Source organism: Carcharodon carcharias, chromosome 9, assembly GCF_017639515.1.
Source record: "Carcharodon carcharias isolate sCarCar2 chromosome 9, sCarCar2.pri, whole genome shotgun sequence".
Taxonomy (NCBI): Eukaryota; Metazoa; Chordata; class Chondrichthyes; order Lamniformes; family Lamnidae; genus Carcharodon; species Carcharodon carcharias.
The window spans coordinates 105234472-105248741 of NC_054475.1; the positions used below are offsets into that span (position 1 = coordinate 105234472).

At 39.1% G+C, this 14270-nt stretch overlaps 1 protein-coding gene across 10 annotated transcripts in view; it reads left to right on the plus strand.

Annotated features, from left to right (window-relative positions):
• znf711 (zinc finger protein 711) overlaps positions 1-13243 on the plus strand; it is a 57705-nt gene extending 44462 nt beyond the window's left edge. For all 10 annotated transcript variants that reach the window (XM_041195199.1, XM_041195203.1, XM_041195198.1 and 7 more), the window contains 3 exons: positions 4391-4528; positions 9972-10115; positions 10870-13243. In XM_041195199.1, coding sequence (XP_041051133.1) covers positions 4391-4528; positions 9972-10115; positions 10870-12047 — 1460 coding nt within the window. In that variant the 3' untranslated portion in view covers positions 12048-13243. The remainder of the gene's footprint in view (positions 1-4390; positions 4529-9971; positions 10116-10869) is intronic.
• The last annotated feature ends 1027 nt before the right edge of the window (positions 13244-14270 follow it).

The window sequence follows — 14270 nt, forward strand, 5'->3', positions numbered from 1 at the left end:
GTGTTCATTCAAAGGCAAACTATATCTTTCTTAGAAATAATGAATTTAGCTATGTTACTTAGTAATACAACCCTTGCTCCAGAATCCTGCTAGATGGTCGCTTGTAAAGTTAGTTAAGTCATTTTTCAGAAAGAAGTGACGTTTGCCCTTGCGTGGAATATCGTAAATCTATTACCTGGGTCTTTTGTCCAAACTTAGACTTTAAAAAGAAAATAGAGAGTCAGCATTAGAGTTAGAAGAAATGACTTTTTACAAAAGAAATTGTAATGTGACAGTACATATAGCAACAGAAATTAAAATAGGAAAGAAGATTGTACAAGTTGGGAAAAGAGTAAATTTTAAATAGAGTTCGCTTTTAAAATGCACCACCAAACTAAATGACCGACTTGCTGTGTACAAGTATTTTAGAATTTGAAGATGTAAAAAATCAGATGGATGTTTTGGTCAAGACTTTTTTGTCAAATGTGATTAATGTAACGGTTACTTATTTGGATTGGGAGAAATTTCTAAACCATATGTTTAAATGGGCATCCTATACGTTGGACTCATCTATAAGAAATATTTAATTTTCTGGCGTTTATACAGCAATTTGTGTAAACCAATCATCTCACACTGGGTTAGTTTGGCACTGATTGACTTTTAGTGGAGGTAAAAGAAATAGTGAATGCTGGAAATTCAGTGCAAGTATGTCAGCATCTGAAAAAGTAATTAAAACAAAAAACTGCAGATGCTGGAAATCCAAAAAAAAAACACAAATACCTGGAAAAACTCAGCAGGTCTGGCAGCATCGGCGGTGAAGAGCAAAGTTGACGTTTTGAGTCCTCATGACTATTCAACAGAACTAAGTAGAAATAGGAAAGGGGTGAAATATAAGCTGCTTTAGATGGGGGGTAGGGGGTTGTTGGGACAAACAAGCAGTGATAGGTGGAGATAACCAAAAGATGTCACAGACAAAAGAACAAAGAGGCGTTGAAGGTGGTGATATTATCTAAAAGAATGTGCTAGTTAAGAGTGGAGAGCAGGACAAGCAAGGTAGCTATAGTGGGGGGTGGGGTGAAATAATCGATGAGTGGAATACATTTAAAAATAATGGAAATAGGTGGGAAAAGAAAAATCTATATGAATTATTGGAAAAAACAAAAGGGAGGGGGAAGAAACGGAAAGGGGGTGGGGATGGAGGAGGGAGTTCAAGATCTAAAGTTGTTGAACTCAATATTCAGTCCAGAAGGCTGTAAAGTGCCTAGCCGGAAGATGAGGTGCTGTTCCTCCAGTTTGCGTTGAGCTTCACTGGGACAATGCAGCAAGCCAAGGACAGACATGTGGGCAAGAGAGCAGGGTGGAGTGTTAAAATGGCAAGCGACAGGGAGGTCTGGGTAATGCTTGTGGACAGACCGAAGGTGTTCTGCAAAGCGGTCACCCAGTCTGCATTTGGTCTCTCCTATGTAGAGGAAACTGCATTGGGAGCAGCGAATGCAGTAGACTAAGTTGGGGGAAATGCAAGTGAAATGCTGCTTCACTTGAAAGGAGTGTTTGGGCCCTTGGACGTTGAGGAGAGAGGAAGTGAAGGGGCAGGTGTTGCATATTTTGTGTTTGCATGGGGAGGTGCTGTAGGTGGGGGTTGAGAAGTAGGGGGTGATGGAGGAGTGGACCAGGGTGTCACGGAGGGAACGATCCCTACAGAATGCCACCAGGGGTGGTGAAGGGAAGATGTGTTTGGTGGTGGTATCATGCTGGAGTTGGTGGAAATGGTGGAGGATGACCCTTTGAATGCGGAGGCTGGTGGGGTGATAAGTGAGGACAAGGGGGACCCTATCATGTTTCTGGGAGGGGAGGAGAAGGCGTGAGGGCGGATGCGCGGGAGATGGACCGGACACGGTTGAGGGCCCTGTCAACTACCGTGGGTGGAAAACCCTGGTTAAGGAAGAAGGAGGACATGTCAGAGGAACTGTTTTTGAAGGTAGCATCATCAGAACAGATGCAATGGAGGCGAAGGAACTGAGAGAATGGGATGGAGTACTTACAGGAAGCGGGGTGTGAGGAGCTGTAGTTGAGGTAACTGTGGGAGTCGGTAGGCTTGTATTCCATTACAAGCCTACCCACTCCCACAGCTACCTTGACTACAGCTCCTCACACCACGCTTCCTGTAAGGACTCCATCCCATTCTCACAGTTGCTTCACCTCCGTTGCATCTGTTCTGATGATGCTACCTTCAAAAACAGTTTCTCTGATATGTCCTCCTTCTTCCTTAACCGGGATTTTCCACCCAGGGTAGTTGATAGGGCCCTCAACCGTGTCCGGCCCCTCTCCCACGCATCCGCCCTCACGCTTCTCCTACCTCCCAGAAACATGATAGGGTCCCCCTTGTCCTCACTTATTACCCCACCACCCTCTGAATTCAAAGGATCAACCTCCACCATTTCCACCAACTGCAGCATGATGCCACCACCAAACACATCTTCCCTTCACCCTCCCCGGTGGCATTCCGTAGGGATCATTCCCTCCGTGACGCCCTGGTCCACTCCTCCATCACCCCCTACTCCTCAATCCCCACCTACAGCATCTCCCCATGCAAACGCAAAATATGCAACACCTGCCCCTTCACTTCCTCTCTCCTCACCGTCCAAGGGCCCAAACACTCCTTTCAAGTGAAGCAGCATTTCACTTGCATTTACCCCAATTTAGTCTACTGCATTCGCTGCTCCCAATGCAGTTTCCTCTACATTGGAGAGACCAAACGCAGACTGGGTGACCGCTTTGCAGAACACCTTCGGTCTGTCCACAAGCATTACCCAGACCTCCCTGTCGCTTGCCATTTTAACACTCCACCCTGCTCTCTTGCCCACATGTCTGTCCTTGGCTTGCTGCATTGTTCCAGTGATGCTCAACGCAAACTGGAGGAATAGCACCTCATCTTCCGACTAGGCACTTTACAGCCTTCTGGACTGAATATTGAGTTCAATAATTTAGATCTTGAACTCCCTCCTCCATCCCCACCCCCTTTCCGTTTCTTCCCCCTCCCTTTTGTTTTATCAAATAACTTATATAGATTTTTCTTTTCCCACCTATTTCCGTTATTTTTAAATGTATTCCACCCATCGCTTATTTCACCCCACCCCCACTATAGCTACCTTGCTTATCCTGCTCTCCATTCTTAATTAGCACATTCTTTTAGATAATATCACCACCTTCAACGCCTCTTTGTTCTTTTATCTGTGACATCTTTTGGTTATCTCCTCCTATCACTGCTTGTTTGTCCCAACAACCCCCATCCCCCACCTTTCTCTCTCTCCACCCCCACCCCCACCCCAAACCAGCTTATATTTCACCCCTTTCCTATTTCTACTTAGTTCCGATGAAAGGGCCTTGAGGACTCAAAACGTCAACTTTGCTCTTCTCCGCCAATGCTGCCAGACCTGCTGAGTTTTTCCAGGTATTTCTGTCTGAAAAAGTAATGATGTTTCAAGCAGAACTGGTGCAGGGCACCTAACTTTAACAGATAGACAGCAGTAAAAAAGGGAGTTGAGAGAGCACAGAAATGTTAATTATTTTAGAAACCAAAAATGGGTTTAAAGGCCTAGAACAGATTTAAAATTTCTGGGAAATAGTTTGACATTTTGCATGACATACAAATGCAATCTCAGTTAGTTACCCTTCAGCAACTTGTATATATTTATATTCTTAACCTACATCTTGTCCACCACCACCCCCTGCCAACTTTCTATTGACCAATCCTTATACGGAACTCTGCTCCCTGTCTATAACATTTGTAATTAATGGGTAATTTTGTGTTTTATAATCTTTTGGATCCTCATCATTTTTATTTTCAAAAAGAGACTGTTGCTTAATACCATACTTGTATTAGTAGAAGTATTGTGTTCTGCCAGCACACTGAATTTGTGAGAGAACAACAGAACAGAACTCAGTGTAAGTCATAATGCATTAATGACAGAGGCAAAATAACTTTTTTTGAGAAGTTTTTGGCAACTTAATTGATGTAAATCTGTAATTACATTTCCACCAGGAAAAGGCATCTATGTACTTTTTAAATATTAAACTGAGGGTTTGGAAATTGATGTGAACAGTGCACTTTAACATATTATCTTAAACACCTACAATGGTTTCAAGTACTCAGATGTAATATAGAGCTCTCTGTACAGACCCTGACTACATTTACAAAAGCTACTGCCAGGATATTGTCTTCCAGTGCTCACCATTCTGCTTTCTACTGACAAATTAAACTCGTCTATTTTAAATTTTACAATTGTGCTAATGGTACTGGATTTTAAGGGAGCAATACATTCTATAGATTTGATAATTCTTCAATTAATATTTTCAAAGCTAGAAAATCTTAAATCACTTTTGACTAAAGTGCTATTTATGCATTATTCAGACTGTGCTGATATTGCTGATGAAGTTTACATGGAGGTCATTGTTGGAGATGAGGAAGCAACAACAGTGCATGAGACGCAGATTGAGGATTCTGGCATCAGTAAAGCCTTTGTACCTGTTGCATGGGCTGCTGCATATGGTAAGAAATTGGCAGGCTTTCTGACTTGCATTTAACATTTTTTTCAAAATCAAGATTAAACTTTTCATTTGATTTTAAAAGAATCTAGTGAAAGGATAATGGAGACTCTATTCCACACATTTAATAATCTGTTAGAAAATGAAGTAGTGCCAGTGAACTGGCAAATAGCTAGCATTATACCTATACTTGGGAGAGACAGACATGTCCAGGGAACTATAGATCAGTCAACTTAACATCAGCACTAAGAAAAATAAAGGAATCCCTACAAAAGAAGAAAATATAAAAATATTTTGAGACCAAAGCTGTAATAATGAATAGTCAGCATGGATTCCAAAAAGGAAAGTCTTGCTTAACCCACCTCATTGAATTATTTGAGGCAACAGAAAGTTGAGGGTAATACGAACATGCGAACAAGGAGTAGGCTATTCAGCCCTTCAAGCCTGCTCCGCCATTTAATAAATTCATGGCTGATCTGGTAGTAACCTGAAACCTGCATCCCACCTACCCCCGATAACTTATCACCCCCTTGCTTACCGAGAATCTATCCACCTATGCCTTAAAAATATTCAAAAACTCTGCTTCCACCACCTTTTCTGGAAGAGAGCTCCAAAGGCTCATGACCCTCCAAGTGAAAACATTTTGCCTCATCTCAATTTTAAATGGGCAACTCCTTATTTTTAAACAGTGGCCCCTAGTTCTAGATTTTTCGACAAGAGGAAACATCCTCTCCACATCCACCCTGTCAAGACCCCTCAGGATCTTTATATGTTTCAATCAAGTCACCTTTTACTCTTCTAAACGCCAGCCGATACAAGCCTAGCCTGTCCAACCTTTCCTTATAAGACAACCCACCCGTTCCAGATATTAGTCTGGTAAACCTTCTGTGAACTTCCAATGCATTTACATCCTCAAATAATGTGACCAATACTGTACACAGTACTCCAAATGTGGTCTCACTAGTGCCTTGTACGACTGAAGCATAACCTCCTTACTTTTGTGTTCAGTTCCCCTCATAATAAATGATAACATTCTATTAGCTTTCCCAATTGTTATACTTGCATACTAGCCTTTTGTGATTCATGCAGTAGGACACCCAGATCTCCCTGCACCTGAGCCCAGCAATCTCTCACCATTTAGATAATATACTTCTCTTTTATTCTTCCTGCTAAAATGGACAATTTCACATTTTCCCACATTATTCTCCAATTTGCCAGATCTTTGCCTACCCACTTAACCTATCTATATCTTGTTGTAGCCTCCTTATGTCCCCTTCACAACTAACTTTCCCACCTATCTTTGTGTCTTCAGCAAATTTGGCAACCATCCCTTCAAACCCTTCATCCAAGTCATTTATATAAATTGTAAACAATTGAGGTCCCAGCACTGGTCCTTGTGCACACCATTCGTTACATCTTGCCAACCTGTAAAAGATCCATTTACGCCTACTCTCTGCTTCCTGTTGGCCAGCCAATCTTCTAACCATGCCAATATGTTACCCCCATACCATGAGCTTTTATTTTATGCCATAACCTTTAATGTGGCACTTTATCAAATGTTTTCTGGAAATCTAAGTACAGTATATCCACTGGTTCCCCTTTATCCACAGCATATGTTACTTCCTCAAAGAATTACAATAAGTTGGTTAAACACAATTTCCCTTTCACAAAACCATGTTGACTTTGCCTGATGACCTTGAACTTATTCAAGTGCCCTGCTATAACTTCTTTAATAATAGCTTTTAACATTTTCCCAACAACAGATGTTAAGCTAACTGGCCTGTAGTTTCCTGCTTTCTGTCTCCTTCCCTTTTTGAATAAAGGAATTGCATTTGCTATCTTCCAATCCAAGAGCACCTTCCCTGAATCTAGGGAGTTTTGGAAATTTAAAACCAATGCACCAACTATCTCACTACTCATTTTTTTTAAGTCCCTCGATGAAGCCCATCAGGACCAGGGCTCTTGTTAGCTCGCAGCTCCAGCAATTTACTCAGTACCACTTCTCTGGTGACTGTAAGTTTCCTGACCTCCTTCCTCACTAAATTTCCTGGTTTTTGGCTGCTTCTGGGATGTTACTTGTATCCTTTATAGTGCAAATTGATGCAAAATACCTGATCAGTTCACCTGCCATCTTCTTGTTTTCCAATATCAATTTTTCAGACTCATTTTCTATAGGACTATATGGTGATGAGTAGATGTAATTTTTCTTGGTTTTCGCAAGGCCTTCGATAAGGTATCACATAACTTGAAGAATATCGTCAGGACATATAGAGTTTAAAAGGCATGGAGCAGATTGGATAGATTGCTATCTGCAAGACTGAAAATAGAGAGTAAGTGTAAAGGGTAGCTATTCAGAGTATTAGCGATTCTGAAATGGGGCCCCAAAAGGATCACTGTCGGGACCACTGTTGTTCACAACTTATAATGAGGGTTTAGGATTTGGAATCAAAAACACAATCTCTGAATGTGTGATGGCATCAAATTTGGGGCCTGGATTTTTAACCTTGATGACTGCACAAATTAAAAGAAGACATTAATAAACTTACCCAGTGGGCATATAATTAGTTAATTTATTTCAACACAAGTTGTGAGGTAATACATTTCAGTTGTTTGGCAGTACAGGGCTTGAGTATTGCTGGAAAAAAATACATGCTTTCAAAGCTTTTCATCTTGTACTCATCAGGACAGATTCGCATGAATACAAATCTCAAAGGGAACAACAGTTTATACTGCATGAGAAGAGGGTGCTGATTGGTTGGCACTTGGACTCTATTAAAGGTGTTGCCATGGAGAATGCACTAGAGAACAATTAACTCAAGTTTTTGTTTAAAATCGAACCAGTTTAAAATTACCATGGGGAATGAATCAGGGAATGGCAGTCCCCCAAACTTTTGTTTAGTTGAAATAGACATGTTGACACATTGTGCCTTTTTCAAGTTTCAGTATAAATTGTTGTTGTCAAGAAGATATAATGTTATTGGAATTTATTGGAAAATAGTGGTAAATGTGTGTATATGTGTGTGAGACTTAATTAGATTAAAGGCAGCTGGTCTGGAGGCTTTGATGTAACAAAGGTAAGCTAGGTTTGAAATGTTAAGTAGGTAGACATGGGGGAAGTTTAGGATGAAGGTGTAAAAGGACATATGCATTTGCAAATAAACCAGACTAGGTTGTTTTCAAAGGAAGGGTGAAATGCGTCACCTAGCCAGGTGAAGGTCAGAAATAGTGTTTATTTTTCCCAAAGGCTACTGGTAAAATTGGCACTATGATAAATTTTTATGATCAGGGAGGTGAAGTCCAAAGACATAGTGAAACAATGGGAATTTGCATTCAAATGGGAAAATACGTATAAAGGAACGAAGGCTGTGTGTAAGGGTAGGCATTTTAAGATCTAACAAGTATGAAAAGCCTTCAGCATCTACGCCTCAGGCTTTTGTCTACAGCGAACTAAAGTTAAGAAAACTTTATTTGAATTAGATTGTTCAGGGTCTCACATTTCATTGCCTGGGTCTTTTAAAGTCTGTGTTTTACTGTTGCCTTAATGGAGGTGTAACTGGGAGTCAGATTAATTAGGGGATTTAGAAGTTATTATAGTAGTAATTTGTAGACATATGCATGTGCCTAAAATAATTTCTCTTATTAATAAATGTTTAATCTAGTTTTGTAAAAACCTATACGGCTACTACTGAATTCAAAGCCCGCATCCCGAAATATACATGTTGCAAAAAATAGTTTTGGCAGTTGTCTCAAGTATTCCTCTGGATTTGAACAACTCAGTATTTACCATCGGCTGTTCCCTTTGAGATTTGGTATTCTTGCAAATCTGTGCAAATGAGTGCAAGACAAAAAGCTTCAACAGCAGGCCCCTTCTTCGCTAACACATTTTCATTAGAAAAATAAGGAGGTTGCATATTACTTGGAAAATAATCTAAATGGGAATAGAGAAGCAAAGGCATATGGGAGTATAAATACACAATCACTAAAAGAAGCAACAGAGATTAACGAGGTGATTTTAAAAAATTAAAGCAAACCAAACACTTGGTTTATTTTTAGCGGGATAAAAATGAAATGTAGTGAAATCACACTAAACTTGCATTGAACCTTGGTTAGACCATGCTTAGAGTAATGTTTTCAGTTTTGTGCACCATACTGTGTAAAGGATACCTGGAGAGGGTGCAAAAAAATTTACAAGGATGATACCAGAAATATGAGGTTATGTATACTTATCAAAGCGTGATCAGGCTGGATTTTGGGGGAAACAAGATAGATTGTTAAAATTATGACTGAATGGCCATCTCTGTGCCGTAAATTGTGTAATTTTTTGTTAGTAATTATTAACAGAAATCCAGATGTTTTAGAGGTAAAAATCTGACCTGTCCTGGAAGGCCCAGGTTTGATGGTGTGTCTGAGCTTTCTGATCTCATTTGGAGCAGTTAAAATTATCAGACTAAACCAGATATTATGAAACTTAAATGTCCTGTACGACCCTAAGCTAAGTTTTAAATCCTATTTCCGATCAATTGTCAAAGTTACCTATTATCACCCACCTCCACACTGCCTCCAACTCTTCAATGCTGAAAACCTGATCCTTTGTTTTTGTTACCCAAGCATGTTTATTCCAATGTTCTCCTATCATTATAAATTCCAATTAATGGCAAGAATAGCCACCTATATCCTGTTCTGAACTAACTCCTACAAACTTATCACCATCCTTGCGATCCACAGTGGATCCCTATCAACCAGTGTATTAAATGTAAACCTTGGGCATGTTGATCCACAGCCCTTTCTTTGTAACCTCCTTGAGGCTTGTATGTGGTTACCCCCTCTGGCCTTGGAGGAATGCTTCTTCTCCCTTTTACACCACCATTGATATCAAAACCATAAGTATCCTCTGGAACTCTCCAGCTAACTCCCTCCATCTCTCATTCCTTTTTCCTCCTTTCAGAGCTGTTGCAAAACCCATTTATTTAACCAGCCTTTTGCCACCCCTCCTAATTTCTCCTTCCATTGTCAGCATCCACTTTCCCATCTAATTCCATTTGTGAAGCATGGTAGCAAGTTTTCTTGTTTAAAGGTGCTATCTTAATACAAGTTTTTCTTAGCATTACTGAGGTGGATGATCTCACATTGCTTCACATGTTATCGGTGGTACCTCAGAAAACTTAGAAACCAGTTAGGGGGAAATATAGTCTGAGTAAATTTTTGAACCCTTTTCCCCATACTTGATGAAACATTGGAGAAACAAGTATTTTGTTGCATGAGTATGAAGAAATTGTTTTTATACTTAGTACATTTATTGTTATCATTTTAGTTATGTTGAAACCAGATTTGAAAATTTCATGCAAATAATTTATATTTGAATATATAAAGCACCACAAAATTATGAAACCTTTATTGATATTGATTATTTAAGTTACATTTTTTAAAATGGTATTGTTTTCCTCAAGGTAACAATTTTGAGGCAAAGATAGAAAATAAGAATGGCACTTCGAGTCAGTTCCTACAAATAAGTGATAGCACAAGCACCACCAGAGCACTAAAGCAAAAAGCAAGGAAGAAGAGGAGGGGTGAAGGCAGACAGTGGCATACAGGTAAGTGTAGCTATCCATTGGGAATCAGTGTTTTTTGTTTGTTTGTAGCATTAGAAGCAAATGTTTGAGGGAGTAGAACTTTTTTCCTCAAATTTCAATGAGAATGAATGTTTCAAAGCAGACTGTAAAATATCAAGAACCAATAATTACTAAAGAACTTAGAGGATATACTTGTATCCATGTTTGTGTCTAGTAGCCTCCATGCAGCTTAAGAATTACACTGACTACAAATGTTTTCCATGGGGAAAAATTACAGGAGGTGTTCTTTAAATATTAGGTGTCCATAATGCATAATACAATTGGCATTATCCAGATGGCATTTTTCCCCATTTCTGTGCAGTATACAAGACATGCCCTCCTTGAAGTCCGTTAATTTGACTTTTCCAGCTGGAAAAATATTCATTGACGTTTCATTTCCATAAGACCTTTCTCAACGGCCTCAGCAGGCACAGAGCCTTTCTCTGAGAACCACCATTTGGGTATGAGAGGGGTGCTTCCTCTTTTATGCAGCAAAATGAGAGGTGATCATAAGATGTGTGAGCCAAGGAGACCATCAGCCAACCTATTTAAAAGTCAGTTTTATTCTCAGAAGGTTATTTAAAATTCAAATTTAAAGACCCTAAAATCCTAGCAAATGTTTCAGCCTACCTTTCTGTTTTCCAAACAACAAAAATAAAATAAGTTGTATTATTAATGTTATAAAACACATGAAGATTAGGAAAGCTTACTCAGTCATTTTTTTCTCGTTTTAAAGCTGTCATCATAGGTCCTGATGGACAGCCTATAACTGTATATCCATGCCACATCTGTGGGAAGAAGTTTAAATCCAGGGGTTTCTTGAAAAGGCACATGAAGAACCATCCTGAGCAGAGCACTAAGAAGAAGTATCAGTGCACAGACTGTGACTATACAACAAATAAAAAAGCAAGTTTTCATAATCATCTGGAGAGTCACAAGCTCATCAACAAAGGAGAGAAAACATACGAGTATAATGAGTATGGAAAAAGATTCACTCAGGCAGGAGCACTGACTGCTCATAAACTGGTCACTAGGGAAAAAGAAACCAAAATGCATAAATGTAAATTTTGTGATTATGAGACAGCTGAACAGGGTCTTCTCAATCGCCATCTGTTGGCAGTGCACAGCAAGAATTTCCCACACATCTGTGTGGAGTGTGGGAAGGGATTCCGTCATCCATCAGAACTCAAGAAACACATGCGAACTCACACAGGGGAAAAACCATACCACTGTCAGTACTGTGAATACAGGTCTGCTGATGCTTCTAATCTGAAGACCCATGTGAAAACTAAGCACAGCAATGAGCTGCCATACAAATGTGACCACTGTCCTCAAACATTTTTGGATGACAAAGATCTGCAGAAGCATGCCACTTTATTTCAGGCACATAGGACCCATCAGTGCCCACATTGTGACCACAGAAGCTCCAACTCTAGTGACCTTAAACGTCATATAATATCTGTACACACCAAGGAATTTCCGCACAAATGTGAAGTATGCGATAAGGGATTTCATCGTCCATCAGAGCTGAAGAAACATATGTCAACTCACAAGGGTAAAAAGCTTCATCAGTGCAGGCACTGTGATTTCAAAATTGCAGATCCTTTTATACTTAGCCGCCATATTCTTTCAGTCCACACCAAGGACCTTCCTTTTAAATGCAAAAGGTGCAAGAGAGAGTTTCGACAGCAAAGTGAGCTTAAAAAGCACATGAAGACACATAGTGGAAAGAAAGTTTACCAGTGTGAATATTGCGAATATAGTACTACTGATGCTTCAGGTTTCAAGCGTCATGTAATATCTATTCACACAAAGGACTACCCTCATAGATGCGAGTTTTGCAAAAAAGGTTTCCGTAGGCCATCAGAAAAGAACCAGCATATAATGCGGCATCATAAAGAGGCTATTATGTGACATACAGGCAGGAAAATATTTTACACAAAATTTAATTACTCAAGTTAATTGGCACGACTCGTGAACTGTTTCTCCTGGTCTCAACTTGAATGTTGTTTCACAACCTACCTTTCATTCTTTGTATTATAAGTTTTTAAAAGGTATGAAAGTTGGGAAGAGGAGTCAGTTGTACAAATGTTTTTGTTTCATTACACAATCTGACTAGTAGTATTCTGGGGCTGCCATAATTGTGAAGCCATTCAGCGAGTTCTTTGTCTTAACAGTTTCAGCGACTCGAGTTTAATTCACATGCAGTTGCAAAATATTATATTCTACAGCTATGCTATAAAATCCACAATTAGACCCTTTAAAATTGTTTCCACTTTATTGTTAATCCTGGTGAATATCTGATTCATGGAACAGATGTTAAACAATCTGTTAACTTTTTTTAATCAAAAATAAACCCCAATAAATAGCGATTTGTGACAAATAGCCTAGCAGGTACAGACGCTTTCCAAAAAGCTTCATGATAAGACTGGCTCAATGGATGCAATTGAACTTCTTTTGATTCACTCCTTCCAGTTGCTACAGCTTGTTACAGACTTGCATTTTAATACCAAAGCAAGTGTAGCTCTATGTAACCAGTGTGGATTGATACCACACTGCTGAGAGTTGGACTGCTTTATTATAGGGCATGTGTGGTGATTCTGTGCATCCCTTTTCAAATATTTTTGATCTGCAAGTTACATAACATGGGGAGTACCTTATGAATCAAATAAGTTGGTTCAGGGCTATTTAATGGATACAGATCTTGTTTTGACATCGTTTGCATATAATGTATAAGAATTGGTATGATGGATATAGTTTTTTTTAGCTGGTTACTGCTCACACATTAAATGGTTGTTCACTTTGTGAATTTTTAACTTTATTCATTGTGTTGTGGTAGTTTTTGTGTTTTTTCAAATGTTGTCAATTTTTGTTCTGCACCAGATGAGAATCAGTTGCTCGAGAATACAAAATGTTCTATTTCCAAAATTCAGAATGTTAATTTAGCAATGCCTCTTAGATTTAAAAAAAACACTTGTGTTTCATGTGGCTGTAAAGGTTGTACACTCTGTAAAATAAGAGATCTTTTGTCACTGTTCTGTGGGATTACTATTTCTAAATGTTCTTAATGTGATGAGTATAACAATAAAACTGTATCTGTTGCACTGAAAGTTATTTCTTGGTCAATTCCACATGTCCAGGTATCGAATCACATTGTGGTTTTGACAATTACTTTCCAAACAGTTGTGTTGCCTTGCTGTTAATTTATTTAGTTCCTGTTGACTGCACTGAAAATCTAACTCATTTAAATTCTTATGAAATAAACAATGTAACAATTCTGGAATACTTGTTCCTGCACAGATCAAATTTATAGATTTTTAAACAAATGTTCATTAATGCTAATTCCATCCCCATGTACTGAGCCTCTCTCTCCCATTGGTCGACTGGGAAAGAGGAAAAAGATCTCAATTCACAAGTTCTTTGTTAAAAATTATACTCTGACTCTTTATGATTAGGCAGTCCCTGAGTTTGTGTTGTTGGGGTATAATCATGAATCCATCAATTATTATTCCGAATAACTTCTTCATGCTGTGATAGCCTCCTTTTTTCTGGAATGCTATCTGCTACCTTTTAAACATTTGTAAAGTATAGGTTTTCTCTGCCTCCTTTGGAACCCTGTTCTACAGGTCGATCACACGCTTAGAACAGTGAAGCTTCCAGGCACAGAATCCACCCTGGCTTCTCAGTTTATGTGGGTCTACCTACACAACTGTACTGTCTACTATTCTGTTGTTCTTCCCTGCAGTAATCAAGATATCTGGATTTGATTATTTGTTAAATCTCTGTCTAAATCAAGTGTCAACTCTATCTCGAGCTCAGGCAAGGAATCATTTTTGTTATCCTTCTCACTGCCTTCAGATTCACACACCTTCCTGAGGTAGAGACACCAAAACTAAATGATGTCTTACTAGTGTTATATAATCCTTTAGTATTATAGTCCTAATTTTGTAATGTATGGTCTAGGAAATGTAGCCCACAAATCCATTTGCCTTAAGAACATTGCAAACAAACACTTCCAAGACTTTCTTCCTCTTTCCTTTAACCAACATACACAGATGATATTCCATGTTCATACTGAATGCGCCTAAGTAGAATGGTACACATCTCTATTGAAAATGATTTGTTAATCTTAGACCC